This window comes from Pteropus vampyrus, unplaced genomic scaffold, assembly GCF_000151845.1.
Source record: "Pteropus vampyrus isolate Shadow unplaced genomic scaffold, Pvam_2.0 Scaffold339, whole genome shotgun sequence".
Lineage (NCBI taxonomy): Eukaryota > Metazoa > Chordata > Mammalia > Chiroptera > Pteropodidae > Pteropus > Pteropus vampyrus.
Window position 1 is genome coordinate 2,024,256 of NW_011889120.1, and position 18,341 is coordinate 2,042,596.

At 37.4% G+C, this 18,341-nt stretch overlaps 2 protein-coding genes across 3 annotated transcripts in view; one reads left to right on the forward strand and one right to left on the reverse strand.

The window, feature by feature from the left end:
• Positions 1–16,964, reverse strand: part of KLHL15 (kelch like family member 15) — a 31,226-nt gene extending 14,262 nt beyond the window's left edge. The window contains exons 1-3 of one of the 2 annotated variants that reach the window (XM_011378457.2): positions 16,759–16,839; positions 16,523–16,578; positions 4,606–5,317 (exon numbers count right to left, since the gene is read on the reverse strand). In XM_011378457.2, coding sequence (XP_011376759.1) covers positions 4,606–5,310 — 705 coding nt within the window. In that variant the 5' untranslated portion in view covers positions 5,311–5,317; positions 16,523–16,578; positions 16,759–16,839. Of the gene's footprint in view, positions 1–4,605; positions 5,318–16,522; positions 16,579–16,758 lie in introns of both variants that reach the window. The other variant, XM_023522341.1, reaches the window with a different exon arrangement.
• LOC111730895 (translation initiation factor IF-2-like) lies at positions 16,518–17,441 on the forward strand. Its single transcript, XM_023522334.1, has 2 exons — positions 16,518–16,577; positions 16,758–17,441. Exons 1-2 carry the CDS (start codon positions 16,545–16,547, stop codon positions 17,439–17,441), a joined length of 717 nt encoding a protein of 238 aa, XP_023378102.1. The 5' UTR covers positions 16,518–16,544.
• The last annotated feature ends 900 nt before the right edge of the window (positions 17,442–18,341 follow it).

Consider the following 18,341-nt stretch of genomic DNA (forward strand, 5'->3'; position numbering starts at 1 on the left):
CTCTCTGAGCCTGTTTTCTTATCTATAAAATGGAGGTAGCCTGTAGAGTCTACCTATGTGTAAAGTACTCGTTACATGGCCTGGCATACATAAGGTGTTCAGATAAGGAGAATCACTGCCTCTAAGGAACTCAGTGAGGAAATCTGGAAGTCTGGAATATTCAGTACAAAAGTTAAGACAGTCTTGTTTTCAGCTGGGGAGAAAATCCAGTAGAGCACTACAGGAAAAGATATTGGAAAAAAACCCCCAAAGATTTCAGCATGGCTAGAGGCCATAATTCGGGTCCCTGCAATCAGTGGGGTCTATTCCTTGGGGAGAGGCAGAATGCCCCCTTCCCGCACTATGAAGCCACTGCTCACTCAGATCTGACGGTTACTACCAAAGGAAGAATTAAAATCTCCACAGGTTCCTTCACCAAGCTTTGTTCAATGGCTTTTCATGAGGCCAGGGAAAGGGTCCTGACCAAGAGATGCTATATACTCGTTATCTTCATCAGCCATTCCACAAGAATAGCTAGGTAGGTAAATTCATTTAACACTAAACTATACAGAACATTTCTAAAGGCTGGGAATCCAGGAGAGGGGTTAAAAATGAGAAAGGCTGTTTATTGTATAAATACTCAGAGTTTCTAAGGAACAACTCACTCCTTGAATTTCTAGAGCAGCGCTGTGCAACGGAAATACAATCTGAGCCACAAATGTGAGCCAAAGATGTCATTTTACACTTTCTAGTAGCCACATTTTAAAAAGTAAAAGAGTGAAATTGATTTTATTTTATTTAACCCAATAAATCCAAAATGTCATTTGAACATGTAATCAATATAAAAATTAGTAATAAGGTAATTTATATCTATTTGGTCTTCATAAGCTTTGAAATCTCAATTCAGACTTGTCACATTTCAAGTATTCGATAACCACAAATGGAGACCATATTGAACAGCGCAGTTCTAGAGTCACAGATACACACTAATTTTTGTATAAGAATAAATAATCTTTCTTCTACCTGAATCAATGCTTCCCTGAATAGCTACTCCTTTTTGGGGTCTCAAATAAATGCTTGTTGCCTCTCAAAAAAAATGAATAATCTTTTAATTTTGACACTTTAGCTAGTTTTGATCCTAATAAATTGAATGGAAAGGCTCTAAATTTTTTTTAAAAATGAGGGAAATTTTATAAATCTAAAAGAAACAACACGGAATACTATGAATAAAATCTTTTTTTGTGAATAAAATTCTTGATGATTTTAGTCATAGGATTGGGCTATTTATTTAGCCTTATACAAAAAAACAATGGTAAATTGTAAGTTTGATCAGTTGCTAAATGGTTTTCCAAGACTTTCTCTGGCATTGCAACAATATTTTCCTGTAATTGTTCCTGAAAAAACATGATGCTAAAAAGTGGATGTTAACAGGAAATATAAGGAATAGAGGAACTAAGTTAACACCAACACAAGGAAATAATCTGATAAGTCCAGAATGTGGAACACACTAAAATAATCAGTGATCTGATCTGTCTCCAAAAAAAAAAGGTGGGGGGCTGTTTTAGATTAAGAAAGATTAGACAGACATGATTACCAAAAGCAATGCATAAATCATGACTGGATTCTAGGGCAATTTAGAGACAACTGGAAAAACTTGAATATGAACTAGCTATTAGATGATATTAGGATCTTATTGTTAATTTTCTTTGTGGAATGGCATTAGACTTGAGTAGAAAAAAGTCCTTATTCTGAAGATAGGCATGTTAAGTATTTAGGAATGAGATGTCATGATGTTTGAAACTTATTTTCAAAGGTTCAGGAAAGAAAAAAGTCTACATAAAGCAAATATGGTAAAATGTTAACAGTTCTTGAATCAAGGTGACAGCTATATAGGCATTCATTATACTACTCTCAACTTTTTGTATGTTTGAACATCCTCATCATAAACAAGAAAAAGGAGAGATAATTCTAGATTAAGAGACCTAACCAAATGTGCTGTACATGAACCTTGATTAAATCCTAAAAAACAAAAAAACACACACAAAAAAAACAAAAAAAAAAACAAAAAACATTTTTGGGACAACTGAGAAAATCAGAAAATGGAGTAGATATTACATAATGTTAAGGAATGACTTAATTTCAACAATGGTATTATGGTTATGTAGATAAAATCCTCACTCTTGGGAGATGAGATGGACTTGTTGAAGTAGTTAAGAACAAAGCTTCATAACGTCTAGAACTTTCTTTGAAATGGTTTAGCAAAAAAACAAAAACTTTACATAAAGGCATACACACCCTCTACCTATCCAGCTAGCTCAAGCTAATGTGGCAGAACGGTAACAACTATTAACCTACAAGGTATGTTTAACGGGTTATTACTTTACCATTCTTGTGGCTTTTTTGTATGTTTAGAAAGTCTCATAATACAAAGCTTTAAAAAAAATTAAAGCTAAAAAGTACTTATCAATATTCCATTTTTCTAAATTTCAGCAAATAGGATAATTATCACAAATCAAAACTACCTACCCTTTTGCCCACAGATTCTCATACTAAAAAAGAACCAGCACTGATGTAACAGGTCTTTACTTCTGTGCCCTTTCTGGCACTGAGCATATATAATGGATATTAAAATGGCCTTGAGACCTGCAGTGTGCTGAGCACAGGAAAAATAGATGGGTCCCATTTTCAAGGAGCTCAAAATAGTATGGTGTAAAATAGTCCAAATTCTTATTTTCCAAGCAAAATTTCCATTTTAGTTTGGTTTCTGAAGTTTTATTTCTAGAGATCAGGTCTCAAATCTGACTTAGTGTTTCTCAACATTTAGAAAGCCATAGATTCCTTTGATAAACATTAACTCTTGTACACTGCAAAGACAAGAATCACTAACTACCTTCCATTTATCTTACCAGTATTATTAAAATCAAACTGAAAGATTTCTCTGTGGCCAGGGCCTTATTAAGTTTTCCTAAGAAATTAATTCAAGAAGGAAGCCTTAACAACATTTTCATTCTGATGAGATTCACAATACCTGGCCAATGGGTAATAATCACCTCCTATGCTGTGTATGCAAACAATCCATCAGAAGATACAATCAATGTTTTTGTACCATTTACAAAACTACCCAATGGTATTAACTTTCAGCCCAGCTGCTGTCACTATTGACTACCCTAAACTGATAATTGGAATATAAAAAGGCTCTGCAGCTCAGTACTTAAAAGTCATTTACTGCTATCAATTATCCACCTTATTGTCCCACTAGAGGGGAAATTTTATTTTCTATTTCACACGTACTTCCATCTAGTTGGAGGGTTTTTGTTTGTTTTAGTAATGGAAAAGCATTTGCATTCAATGTATAAAGACAAAACAGGATTCCCCGGGGAAATAGAGCAATAAAAACAGTAGAAGGAAAAAAAATCAAAACAGACAAATGATTTACATAGTGTGGAGCTGACTATCACTGAACAAAAATAATTAAGAAATGTATTTTTTAGTTTCAATTATTTCTGCCTTATCAGTACATTTTGAGACTAAAGATAAAATCCCATAAAATTGAGTTCTCTATTAAATGTATACGTTAATGGTATTTCACAGTATTTCAGAGGGGAAAAAAACATGTCAGGCTGCTGAGTGTTATTCGAAGGCGCAAATTTGTTTATTTTTCAGATGGTATAAACACCCCTCCTTTGCAAATATTATATTTTTATCACCAGATCTAGTAACTAAAGATGAAGAACTGTTTAACATGAAGGGTGTCGACCAAAGCTTTAAGTGTGCTTTCTAGAAAGAAGAAAAGATGCAAGAGGTAAACAGAGCCCCAGAGGTAACCACGTGATTAGAAACCAATTAAGTTATGCAATTACTGAAACTGCTTTCTCTCCTTTGGGCAAGAAAGGATCACAAGTGAGACTGATACAAAAATGAAAAATTATTACATGTAAAAACGCCAAAGTTGTTTTGGAAAAAGACTATTTTAAAGATAGCAGAACTGTTACATGGTAAAATGTTCAGAGATGTTTGATCAATGTAAATAGAGGATTTATAGTGTATTTGTTTAGAAATGCCAAAATGACAGGTTTAGACATAAACAGAGTTTTCATGGTTAAATTTAGTTAGTGTGCTCAAACAGGGGGAAAAACAGAACTAGGTAAGAGCAGGGAAGAAAGTCACCACTTGGGTCTCTTGGTTTTCAAGAGCTATTTTGTTTCCTTACTACATTTTAGAGGAATATGAAACTATTAATGCTTATCATTCAGAACTATAAAATTCCTCAACTCTAATTTCAGCATGTGGTACTTAACTTTTTAAAAAAGAGAACCAGCCTGACCCAGTTCAGATTTAATTACTTTGTGAAAAGCTAAACCAAACTTCTAATATTTTAGGCTAAATAAGTATGCTTCACAATTAAAATCAAACTATTCCACTACCTACCTGGTTTATCTCTCGCCCAGAAAATGTGTTTTAAAAAAGCTAAATGAATCTACAACAAATTAGACTTCTTATACATAAACCATTCTTATAAACTATTCATTCTTTTTGGCCCCTTACCCCGCCTAACAATCTTATCTATAAAGACATATTGCTTTAACTCAATGATGAATCCTGTCTATTGCTTTCAAATGCACTAACCTTCTCAAAAACACTGGATGGGGTCATCAAACAAAACCTGATGTTCTGAATGATGGTATCGGTATGTCTCCAGCGTCTTCTATCATGCCGCAGCCAAGACTGCACAGCCTCGTACAGCTCTATCTCTGGGAACCTGTTCAGATGATCATTATCCAAATAAGACATGAGCTTCTCAAAGCTCAGATAAGACAGGAAGTCGGGCCTGGACATGAGTGGCACAAAATTGTCTAGCAGAAAGGCGTCCAGCTTCTCCCTGACTCCCTCGATGTTTACACCGAAATCATCTAAGAGTCTCATAATTTCTGCACAATTCCCTAAGCAGATTTTCGCTAATAGAAAAGAGCAGCAGAACTTCACCACTTCTATAAGTTGAACATACATGGCAGCCTGAAGAATCTCATGAACAGTATTCATACTCAGTTCTATAGTTCCATAGTACATAAACTGAAGAACGTGGCTGAAACCAGTAGCAGTTAGACCTTTCAAATGAATTTTGTCCTGATCTCGTTCCCTCATGTCTGCAGTAAACATAATTCTGAAGTAATCACTCTGGGTGGCCAAGAGTGCTTTATGAGCCTGGAACTGATGATCTTCAATAACCAGAGTGACATCAAGAAGCAATCCCTCCTCATACAGTGCCCTGAACCCAGCAGAGACACTGGTGTCATGAATGGACGAACAGAATCCTTCCATGTCCCCTGCCATGAATCACCTGGAAAAAAAGTAATCAAAGAAAACTGTGTTAATCATTTCTATGCATTCTGAAGACATCATTAACTTAGAGCTTAAACAATTTTTATAATTATCTCAATTCCACTGCCTAAGTCCTAAATGCACAATCCCCTTGGGAGAAGAGAACCTAAAGATTTGCAAGCTAATGCTTTTGGTTTACCTACCTGGGGGGAAAATCTATTAAATATCTATCAATAAATGGAAAATTGTTAACTTACAAACATTATACACCTATCTCAATGATTTTCCGCTGTTTACCAAATATGTTTAAACATGTCCCCAAATTATCAACACAAAAAGGATTTTTCAGTCAAATACTAAATTATGAAAAACAAAAAAGAAATGAAACCAAAAGTACACTATTGACCTTGAAAACTCCTAGAAATGTACCCAAATGAAAGAATCAGATAAATATGCCAAGTTGTACACACAGGTTTTTCTTTCTAGCCTTATTCATAATAAAAAAAAATAGAAAGTATTCAAAAGCCCAATAATAGATTATTAACTAAATATGGTGCAGTCCTATAATGGATTACTATAACAACTAAAAATGATGGCAGCAATCTACCTATTCTGACAAAGGATATCTATTAGGTATTGTTATATTTTTTTTAAAAGCAGGCAACTAACTGCAGTATACGCAGTATATTTTCAAAAATTAAATAAACATAAATATGTTTAAATGAGAAAAAGTCTGGAGGAATATATACCAAAAAATGATGTCCCTGGGTAGTGGGATTTCAAGAAATTTTGAGGTTTATTGTTCCCATTTTACTTAGTAACCTTATTTTAAAAAATGATCATGTACTGCTTACATATTTAAAAAAGAATGTAATTTTGAAAAAAATTAAATCACATTTTTGCATATCTGAGAAATGAAGCCAAGATAGTGAAATTATAATTAGATCTCTTAAGTAAAGCAGAATAAACTAATTCAGTCCATGAGATGTTTATGAAGTAATTTTCTCCTTTTCACACAACTCCATCCTAGGCCATCTAGCCTCTCAATTCTCATCCTCACACAGCTCTGAGCCTCCTCCCCAACAACCCATCCTCTCATCTGTGAATTCTGTCCCAACCCTTTCCACTGTTCCCAGTGGAACTTTGACCTTCACTGTAAACAGATTCCCATACAGGCTCATGCTGGTCACAGAAAGTTTTCTCAGCAGCCTGATTTAAATAAGAAAAATACTCTTCTATATTCTTCAGAGAACAAAATACTCTTCTATTGCTTATACACCTACATTCTAAACCTTATCTTTCCACTGTCCTTTTTTTAAAACATGGCTTTTCACTCAGATAAAACTCCATCATCTGTTTCTCCTTGTCACTTAGGATATACACACATCCTGATCAGTCTCCCATATTCCCTGACAACTTTTGGCACCTGGCTAAGTGTCATCTTCTCTACCTCTTCAGTGCTCACCTAAGATCACTCATCCAAAAAGGAAGAATCAAAGTTCTCTGACTTCAACCCCTATAACCTCCTTTACTCCATTTTAAAACTGCATTTCCAACCCTGTTGGCCCTCGCCACAATCCAGAAGCGGTCTACATTTGAAATCTTAACTGTCACTTTGCCCTCTCTGGCTTAACCTTTTCCTCTCTTTTCACTTGGTCCATCATTCTCCAAACTTTACCTCTGTCCTTCTCCAGCTTAGACCTTCTGGTATGAGACCCAATTTCCCAAGCTCTTTCCTTTCCCTAGCTGGGTGTTTGGATGGACCATGAGCCTTCTGGTGAAGCAACTGGCATCACTGTCACCTGCTTAACCTCCTTCCTCAGGGAAGCTGTTGCTGTCAATCTCACCACTCTATCATCAATGCCTCCTCCTTTAGTGACTAAAAGAAGAGCATCTCTATGTGCCAGGCACTATGTTAGGTATGGAGGTGTGTGCCTTTCAGTAATCTCTGTACCCTGGATTTGGCAGAGCTTTCAGTTACTGAGAGTGAAAAGGCAGCTTCCACTGACACGCTAAAGGCACCACTTCTCCACTCCTGTGAGTAGGCTATCACTAAATTCTACTACTCTGTTTCATCACTATGTTGCCTATGACATCCTGTACTTAATTTCTTGACATATTAATTGATGTAAGTGAGTAGTTATCTCAATCTGGGGTCATCTCAAAAAAAAAAAAAACAACTTTCATTAATTAAAAAAAAAATAAGTCTGAAAGGATAATATACCAAAATGTTAAAAATGGTTACCTTGGGATGGTAGAATATCAGGCAGTTCTTTTTTTTTTTTTTTTTTTTTTTTTTTTTTGCTAATCTGTTTTCTCTAATCTATCTGGAATTAAAGTATATATTTTTTTTAAAGTTCATAGTTTAAAAAAACCTAAAACAAACAAACAAAAAAAACCTACCCTAACTGCCGAATTCAATGGTTACATCCTAGTCCCAATTTCTCAGACCCTTCTTCGTGACATACTCCCTTGGCTCTTCTCTCTCTCAGTTTCATGACACTACTTTCCTGATTCTCTTCCTACTCCCGGGCTGCTTATTTCTCATTCTCCTCCCTGGGCTTTTTTCTCGAGCTACCCTTAAACATTGGTGTTCCACAGAAATTCTGTTCTTGCACCTTTTCTTGTCTCATCTAAGTACTGTGTCTCCCTACCTGGTCACTCTCATCTAAATCCATAGTTTTCACTAACACCTATCTTTACCATTACCTTGACAATCTGTCCAGATCTCTGTCCTTACACCAGTACTCTATATAGTGTATTGCCTGACACTTCTGGATGCCCCACAGGGATCTCGAAATCATCAATCATCATCTAAACAGAATCGTAATTTTACCCTCCTCTCCCCCAATCAGTTATTTCTTTTGTGTTCCCCGTCTTATCAAGAGGCATTCTAAGTGCCTCTTTCTCCCCATTTGTCCCTAACTTACCTTTAAGTCTTATTGATTGTACATCATATGTTCACTTACCTAAGACAGCAAAGTATGCACTAGATGAAATTAATATCAAATTTTTTTATTAGTACTCCATTAATCCAAAAGCTATATACTTTCATTTTTGGAAAGGCAGAGCACAAGAGAGCTGTCTATAATTTGGAAAACAGATATAACATGTTTTAGACATTGTAATCAATGCTTGGCAGAACTACTTTACTAACACACTCGAGATTAAAGCAAGTTATCAGGTTTTTTTCTTGCATTATTTTTAAAGGTAAAATTAATGAGCTTAGAGTGATATGAGGCATATGTACACAAACGCATAGTGGGAACAAAAGGAACATCATACAGCATGGTGTCTGAATAATCAAACATTCTATTTAGTAGAGGGCTATCAACATCACACTAATTATCAATTTTCAAAATAAAAAAATGTAACAAATTAAACTGGATGAAAAATCTGATATTTCATTATCTTTCTGAGGATCATTATGGACACCAATTATCCCTCTGACTCGTCAAGATGTACTGGTCACATTTCCTGGAGATTTAATAATAGAAGGCTGCACATATACTTGAGAGTAGACTGCTTTGTGTTTCATTAATGTTATTCTGACAGTACCTAAAATACTATATACGTCACTTCTTATCAAAATAACCCCCTCTGTTCAACAATTATCACTATCTGAATAAAGTCTCAAACAGCTAATATTCACTTTTTCTTAAAACATTCCATCTAAGGAAAATTTTTAAAAAGAGATACTGTTTTTTTTAAAAGAAAAAAAGCAATCTAGGTTCTAGATACCTACTATGGTGGAAACATCATAGGGCAAAGCAGCAAGAAGAAAAAAGAGGAGGATTAGCAAGCTGTGTCAAAAGACAGCACCAGCTCTCCTCTGGGCGCCCACAGCCCACCAAAGGAAATTCCCAGCAAGCAGGCTTCTACTCTGTAATCCTGTCCCCAGTCACGTATGGTCAGACCCATGTGGGAAATATGAACCAAGATGAACATTCTTTTGTCGAGAATGTAGAGGAGAGAAAGGAAGGGAAAAAGAGAGATATGCACTGACTGTGCATGACTGGACCTGGAACATATCAAAGAGCAACTGTGGGAACCAACTTCTGTCTGCTATGCAGGCTGAGGATCAGAGAAAGCCAGTCAACTGAGAAGGAAAAATAAAGCCAAGTCGAAAGGACAGGCAGTGCTCCCTAACACCTTCGTTTTTCCAGTTCTTAGGTCCAGCTCTATTTCTGCTCTTGGGTTCTGAGAGAAATCCTTACATTCTTAGAATAAAATCTCCTTTTTTACTACCTTAGGTGGGTTCCCTACATATAACCAAGGTCCCTACCTAACAGAGTTTTAGAAATAGCTATACTTTGATTAAATTACTAAAACTTTCTTGGTCTTATCTCTGAAACTGTAAAATGAGAGCATTCAACATGATCTCTAAAAATTTTTAATCGTAAAATTCTCATTTATTCTATATTTTACAGATGTGCAATGTACTTGTATAGATATGCAGAGTAAATAAACTATAGCTATTTTTTCAAGTCTTAGCAATGTATCAAGTTTACCTGATGTAAATTGACTTCTAAAACTAATCTGTGATAGCTGGGACATACACAGTAATAACTTCTTTTCTACACTAAAGTTTGGTGCATCTATGAGACTAACAGCTTTAGAGCAATAGCAGTATTTTACACTTTCATGGGAAGAATGTGTAAATCAAAAGTGATAAAATACTCAGTGATTAACTAACCAACATGGTATATCTGTAAATGGAAACAGTGAGTTAAAGGTACATGTCTGGAGTCAGGTACCTATATTTGAATCCCAGTTCCACCTCCTATTAGCTCTGTGACCTTGGGGGAAGCTACTTAGCCTATCTGTGTTCTACTGTCCTTATCTGTAAAAAGAGAATAGTAGTATTAATAGAATCTACTTTATAGGTTGCTGTGAGAATTAAATGAGTTAATACATGTAATAAAGACTTAGGATAGTATATAGCCCATAAGTATACACCATAACATTAGGGCTTATTATTACACCACTTCACTTGGTGCCACTGGAACCAATATAATGAACCTAATCCATTAACAGTTCAGTTAACTCTGGAGAAATCCTTCTTGCTAGCAGTAGCACTTTGAACCCCAGCCCATCTTCCCAGTAAAGTTTCTAAGGACCCAGGTCGACTATAACTAGATAGATGAAGACACTAAAGTCTACAGGTGAAATTTTCTTTAAGGTCGTACAACTTTTTAGAAATAAAGACTAGAATCTAACTTGCAAAAAAAAAAATAGTTTGGTTAGAAAGAGCAAAACCTTTAAAATAAAAGAACTTACTAGTATTTATCACCTGTGTGACCTGGAGAAATTTAGTTAACTTCCTGACCTCAGTTTCTATCCATATATTAGGAAAAATCATTATCATCTTATTGAGTTGGGGTGGAAATTAAATGAATTAACCTAAGTTAAATGTCTAGCCCAGAGCGAGGCACCCCACCAGAGGTCGATCAATGCTGGTTTCTCTCGTCCAACTCTTGCCTAATGCTCCTTATAACCCACAAGACCATGGGAGCTTGACACCCCTCCAACACCTTTCTATAGGCCTCACACCTCCCTACAATTTATCACAATGCAAGTCTATAACAGGAGATGTACTGGTAGTCAAAACATGACCTCATTTTGCAGTGACATTGTTTTCCATTTTTTTCTCATCATACAAGTATAATTTTCTGGCTTTTCTGGACTCCTTAGGCTTTTCTGCCCTAACCAGAGTAGCTTCTCTCCTCTATGTCTGTGCTGTTCAACATGGAAGTCACCAGCCTTGGGGCTATTGAGCACTTGAAATGTGACTAGACCAAATTGAAATGTGCTGTAAGTATAAAATGGACACCAGATTTTGAAGACTCAGAACAAAAAAAAAATGTAAAATATCTCATTATTCAAATTTCTACTGAATACATCTTGAAACAATATTTTGGATATACTAGGTTATATAAAACATATTAAAATTAACCTCACCTGTTTTTTACTTTTTTTTAACTGTGGCTATGAGAAAATTTAAAACTACATATGTGGCTTCCATTTTATTCTGTTGAACAGCATGGATCTAGAACATCAATGTTTAAGACATCAAACAACCAAACTTACAAATGAATACATGAAAGAAAAATCAACTTGTTTACTATCCATACCCTGGAAGCTACAAAGAAAAAAAAAAGTGAGGCTTAAAATAAAACAACACAACACACACATATAAGCAAATAAAAAACTAGAAAAAGTATAATACAAAAAAAAATATATAAAACCTCATGCATAAGAATTCTCTAAATAAAGAATTATAGTAATTTAAGGAATTCATGATTATAAAAAGTAATCACTGTAAAATGAAAGAAAATCAAAAAAGAACTATAAGTGAGGACTGGGGGGAAAATCCATTAAGGAACTTTGAGAAAAGATATTTAATGACATACAAAATGGTCAACATACAGAAATTTTGTGTATCTACTTTTCAAAACATCAAATTAAGAAAAATCATGGTTTACAAACTTGTACATGTATACATTCTACATTTGGCCTTCGAAATTTGAAGTGGTAGGTTTTTTCAAAAGGAGAACCAACTCAAACTAAATGACAAGGTATACTTATATTACTAGGAAAGAAATACTGAAGAGTTTGTCTTTTTCATAAACTTGGCACTCACTGAAGAAAAAAAGAGTCTTGCATTTTCTATGTATAAGAACGATTAATACAGTGATTCTCAAAGTGCGTTCCAGGGACAACTGGGGTTCTCTTCTCCTAAAAGGACTTCGCAAGGTCAAAACTATTTCCATAACTATAATTTTAAAAGTTATTTATCTTTTTCACTTATTCTCATTTTTTTCCAGAGGCTACATGTGTGATACCTTAACAGACTGAATGCAGAAGCAGATAAGCCCATTGTCTTTCATTAAGCCAGACATTAAAGAGATTTGCAAAAATGTAAAACAATGCCACTCTTCTCACCAAGTTTTTCATTCTTTTGGAAAAATTATTTTTCATAAAAAAGATTAATGTGTAATGAGTTTTTAAAAATGAATTACAAATTTTTTTTTAATTTCCCAGTTTAAATTTCTATTATGAGAACTATAAATAGATACGACCTGCAAACACAAAAACTCCTTGGAATATCAATAATTTTTAAGTGTATAACAAGGTCCTGAGACCAAAAGTTTTGAATACCACTGATGGTACAATGATAAGAGATAAATGACAACACACACATACACCGAACTACTGCTATTTATATCACAGAAATTTCTAACAGTTCAAATTCTTTGGTAACCAGTAAAGGAAGAAATCTGATGGGGGTAAAACTGGACAGGAAACTAAAGGCAAGGAAATTAAATGCTTCCTTTCAGTTTTAGAAGGCTGCCATTCTGATTTGAAGGCAAAATTCTAGGCAATTAAATAGATGTTTCAAAATTAACTACCCTCCATGTTTATGCCATAAGCAATAATTTAATGCTTTCAGTCTCCCACAGCTGCTTGAAAATTCATATAAAACCCTAAGTTATTCAGTACAAAATCTAGATTCTCAGAGGTTGTTATACTTATCGCCAATGAAAAATTTAAATTATTTCATGATACCTATATCCTCAAACTGTTAGCCTACTCGAGTTGATGCCTATGCAAAAAATGCCATACTTGCATACTAAAAAGAAAATGCAAGGCTTACTACAGATAAAAATAGAATTAATTTCTGAGTCATGAAATTTCTCACAATTTCTGTAACCCATAAAGTAAAAATTTTAAATTCAACAATCTCAAAGCGGCTAATTTCTCAAACTAAAAGGAAAGAAAAATTAGAAAACAGACTAACTTTATTAGCCCTATTAGCAGTCATTTTACCCTCAGATACACTACTCAACTTCAGAAATAGCTTAGTATGGGAGGAAAGGCTATGTAAGTTAACTTAAATTTGCTTAATACTGGAAATTCTTCCTTGTCCATCAAAATGTTTTTATAACTCAGTACCAAATTGCAAATGACCATTTAAGCTTTTAGGAAGGCTCTGGGTCCTCCAGCCTCCAGGTTGGCAACTATTATCCAAATTACTTCACTTTTCAGGTATGTTCAGCATTTAGCCGTCCTATAATACACAAATCCTTGTAAGAAAAAAAAAAAAAACACTCCTGCTTCAATGCTATTTTTTCATCAGAAGATTTTAATTTAATGCTCCTCTGCTCATTCCTCACTACAAGTAGAAGTAATCCAAGGGTGATGTCATGGAAAACAGCTTCCCTAGCCTTTAGAGATTGGATCCAGTGAGAATTCTAGGAAAAACCTCTATTGGGGAATAAAACCCCAAATCTTCTAAGTTACACCCTAACCTGAAATCATCGAAACTGTAATTTTATCATTTTAGTTCTCCACAAGAATTAAATCTTTTGGAAGGTCTTGATGTTATGACATGGATTTCCCGCAAATTTTTAAATGATGCAGAATCATTAACGAAATTCAATAAACCTTATCAGAGACAACGAATAAATTTTCTATCTCTTCTTACTTGCTTCAATGATTCAGCCAGATGAGCTGTAGAGGTCTTATATTAAAAAGAAAATCTGAGGAAATAATCTTGCTTTTTCTAGTTTCTTTATTCCAAAATTAAAATTTCTAATTCTGAAAGGCCTTCCACTTTTGGACCCGCAACAACACAACATATACCCACGGCAAAGATGAACCATGAGGGTCCCCTCAATGATTTTTAAAAGATCATTAAAAATTATCTCCTCCTTGTTCAACCTGCCCCAGACACACTGGCCTCTGCTGTTTCTTGAAAACTAGCCACAAGCCCACCTTAAAGCCTCTGCACTTAGTGTTCCCTCTACCTGGATCACTCCAACCCCAGAAATATATGGCTTCCTTCAGGTCTTCATTCCAGTGTCATCTCAGTGAAGCCTTCCTCAAACCCCCTCTTTAAAATCGAAAACCCCACACACGCCCCATCCACTTTTTCTGCTTAGTATTTTCTCTGTAGTATATTAAATGGAGATATAGGGATCTTTTCCTTATTTAGTTTACTTTTTTGTTTGGGGTTTTTTTTGTTTTTGTTTTTTGTTTGTTTGTTTGTTTTTGGTTCTGTTTCACTGACTATTGTGAACCTAGGAAAAAAATAGCACTTGGCATATAACAAGTGCTTAATAAACACTGTTGGATGACTAGATAAATTTAATCCTCACAACCCTCCTGGTTCTGTAACCATTCCTGATTTAAAGATGAGAAAAATCAAAGCCCAGAGGTTAAGTAAATTGCCCGAGGCTGTGATTCTTAATTAGTGGTAGAGTTAGGGTCTGCCTGACTTCAGAGCCTTTTCGTTTAACCAACTATCCTACAATGCTTCACCAAGGCATCTTTCATTTCTCTTCAATAAAAAATCCCACAGGAGGTACAGCATTCCAATTCAGCTGAAATACATGCAAGTAAATTAATCCAACCCCTCATAAGCTAAAGATTCATTCTCCTCACAGTTAAAAGTTATTCACTCTCAAAACATTTACAATGAGAAATGGCAACCTTGATAATTGGCCAGCTATATAATTTTCGGGGCCCAGGGCAAAATGAAAACGCGGGGCCCCTTGTTCAAAAGCAGGAAAAAAGTGTCATTAAAGGTACTAAAACATAAAGCTTTCTCCTTTCTTCTGAGGTCTCTCTTGACTTGTCGTGTTTTTTTTATTTGCTGTTTAATTCGTTCTACGTAAAGAAAAATTTAAATTTAAATTATTAGTATGAATTTTACGACTCACCTTTATGTTATACGATGCCAGTTTTACACGCAGATTATTAAACCAAGTTCGGAGCCCATGTGAACACCTATGAAGCCCTGGTTCCAAGATATTAGCCCCATAAAACCCTAATCAAGGCAGAGAGATCAAACCTTAAAATTCCCAATATAGCAGTGATTTGTTTTATTGGGAATTTTACCTTCAGGATAAGCGATAAATAAAACTTGCCAAAATTTTACCTTCAGGACAAGTCCAATGTATGAAAGCTAGCATGTTAAAGTAGGCTCTTCCTTTGCTAATTTAATCCTGCCCGCCTTAAATTATTCTGCCTTTTTACAAAACACAAAAGCATACTCTGAAAGATAACTGGTATTAGATTATAAATTTAACATCTCAAAAAAACTCAGAAAACCATTTGTTAGCTAAAAAGAATATACTAAAAAAAATGCTTCTCTTTCACTTTTTTGTAGACCATTTTTAAAGCCAAACCATATTACATTTTTGATGTGTCGAGTAATGATCCCATACTGGTCTGTTACACATATATATCATAAATTCTGACAAGTCCAATTTTCAAACCACGAATATTTACTATCCTATTATCCCTCCAAGTTAATCAGCAATAAAGAGTGCAAATTAACATCTTTTACCACTGAAAAACTGATTCTAAGCAAGTAAATGTCATTTAAAAAAAAATTACATATTACATTGTCAAAAAGTTGAAATTTTCTATACATTTCTAGATCTATTAAGAATACAGAAATCTGAATGATTTACAAGCTCTTCAGAAACAATTTTCACATTAGTAGAAATATTGAGGCATCCTGTCCCCTAGATATGAAAAACGAGCATTAAAATTAAGGTATCTATCTTAACAGCATTTTCTGAATTACGATTTAATCAGATTAACAAAAGAAAATATAAATTCGGAAAATATAAAAGACTAAACAAATGTAAGGTGTTAAATAAATATTGTGAGTAAGAAAAAGGACACATGAGGCCTAGAAAATTGAAAAACAAAGCACTACAGTAACGTTAAATTTGAATTAAAGAATACCGTTATTTAAATAAGCAGTTAACATTTCGTAGGAAGAAAGCCAAGCAATGTGACTATTATATATCTAGTCGATTTTCACAGCACTGCTTCAATATTCCAGACTTATCACTTATACTCATAATATAGAAATAAAGAGGCAGCAACAGTTAGCCCCTACAACATTAACCACTCTGGCAAAGGTTACTTAAAAAATTGCCTTGCATTTTTACAATACTTTACAGCTATAGATTATGTTCATATATATGGCTTCATACAGTCCTCACTATCCTGTGATGTGGCTATTACTGACTAGATTTCACAGATAAGAAACCAAGGCTCGCTAAGCGATTTTCTCAGTCACCCAGTCGAACCCAGACCTTCTGATTCCACGTTTTATGCCTCGCATTTCGCATAGCTCTATTTCAAGCATAAATAGAAATTTTTAAAGGAAAGGAACGAGTTAGGGAGAAAATAATCATGGTACCTGCGGCTGTGTGCTGCAAAAAATGGCTGAATTATGCTTCTTCCTTTTTTTTCCTCCTAGAAAAAAATTAAATTTCAAACGATTTAAGTAAACTCAAAGATAAATTAGGTCCCGGCGTCTACTAAATGTTTTTGAGTCGGGTCTGTACAGAAAGGGCTACCGAATTGGTGCCGACCGCGGAGCCGCGGCCGAAGCCCGGGCTCCCACAGGCCGGAGGGCCAGGGGCGGCTACGCACCTCGGGGGTCTGTCCAGTCTCTAGTAGACGGCAGTCTGCATCAGGAAGAAGCGGGCCGGCAGCCGGGCGGTGGGCGGTCGGGCGCCGGGACGGCACTCGGCAGGCTTCTCCAACGAGCGTCTACAAGGGGCCGCTCCCGGGCCGGGGCAGGGCGCTCCGGCGGGGGGCGAGTCTGCGCGCCTGCGATCCCCTCCAAATCAGTCCTGGGAAAGAAGACAGCGCTGAGTCGCGAGTCAAGACAGTCGGGCTCGGCGGGAGGCGGCGCGGCGTCGGGGCCGGACCCGGCCTTGCCAACACCAGGGGCCTCACGGCGCCTGGCGGGGCTTGGCGGGAGGACCGACTCGAAGCCGCGGGCGGGGAAAGGGGCCTGGGGGCCGCGGGTAGCGGCAGAAAAGCCAGCAGTGGCGACGTCGACGACGGCGTCTCCGGGCTTCTGCCGCGAAGCGCGCCGAGCCTCAGGATCACCCACGCCGGGGGTGGAGGAAGGCGGGAAAGGGGCGGGAGAGGGGCGGGGTCTATGGGGCCACGAGCCAGGGGCCGCTCCAGGCCGCGCGCCCCCTGTGGGCCGCGGGAGCCGCCCGGGGCCCGCCCAGGGAGGCGGGGCCCGCCGGCAGGAGGCTCTGTGCGCCGTCGTCGCAACGCGGAAGCCTGCCACGCGGGTAGGGAGGTCGAAGGGTGGGTAGCTGTGAGGAGCAGATCAGGCTCTGGAGGCGCCCTCAGCCCCCGCCGGCGCCTCAAGGGGGCCCTCGTGCGGGCGGGGGCCCGGAGGGTGTTTACCTTCCCCCTGGTCGAAAGCCAATGCCGCCATCTTTCAGCTAGCACGCGTCACTTCCGGCTCCGCGGGAGCGGGAGCGAGTGTGGGAGTGGAGTGGGGGCAGGGCTGTCCCACGCCCGCGGGGCCCCACGTACCCGCTGGCCATGCCAGCGGGCCCCGCCAAGGGGATCTGGCGGCCCCGCGCTGCTGCTGCGGCGAGCTCGGCCCCATGCGGTTTCCCTGGCCGTCGGGGCTGGGAACGCTTGGCTGTGCCAGTCCCCTCGCAAACATACCTCTTCGTCTGCACGAGCGGTGGGCTTGAGCCACTGCGGTGCGCCCACCCTCGACAAGTTTAGGGTTAGGAAGCCCGGAAAATGCCTTTTGGCATCTTGCTCTCGGTGGGGGGTGGGGGAATTGGGGACGACGCGGAGGGAGCTTTGCTATATCTACCTGTGTTATGGAAGTGACTACATCTGCGCCAAATGACATCATTTTTGTATGGCAACTTGCAGGGTATTATTGCGTCACAGTTGACTAGGCTTGTTGCACAACACGTTTCAGAAATACATTTCCAGAAGTGGGAAAATTCATAGAAAACGGCATGTCTGCACCACACAGAAATGCCAGATCTAAAAACGCCGTTCTCTTTCTATTTGTGTCAAAATAAGATGACAAGAATGTTCAGAGGACAGTGATTGGGGGGGGGGGTTCATTTTTAACAAATCGGCTGTAGAAGTCTAGCTAATGCTTTTTAAATATCGCCTTTTCCTGATTTAGAATATAAAACTACATTATAGGACTTTTGTAAATTTATTGTTGTGAAATCTCT

Bases quoted from the DNA above. Each gene is read 5' to 3' on its own strand.
- LOC111730895 (XM_023522334.1), top strand. From the start codon at position 16,545: ATGGCTGAATTATGCTTCTTCCTTTTTTTTCCT. The intron at 16,578-16,757 runs CCTAGAAAAAAA...GGCGGCTACGCA, and splicing joins GCTTCTTCCTTTTTTTTCCT to CCTCGGGGGTCTGTCCAGTC.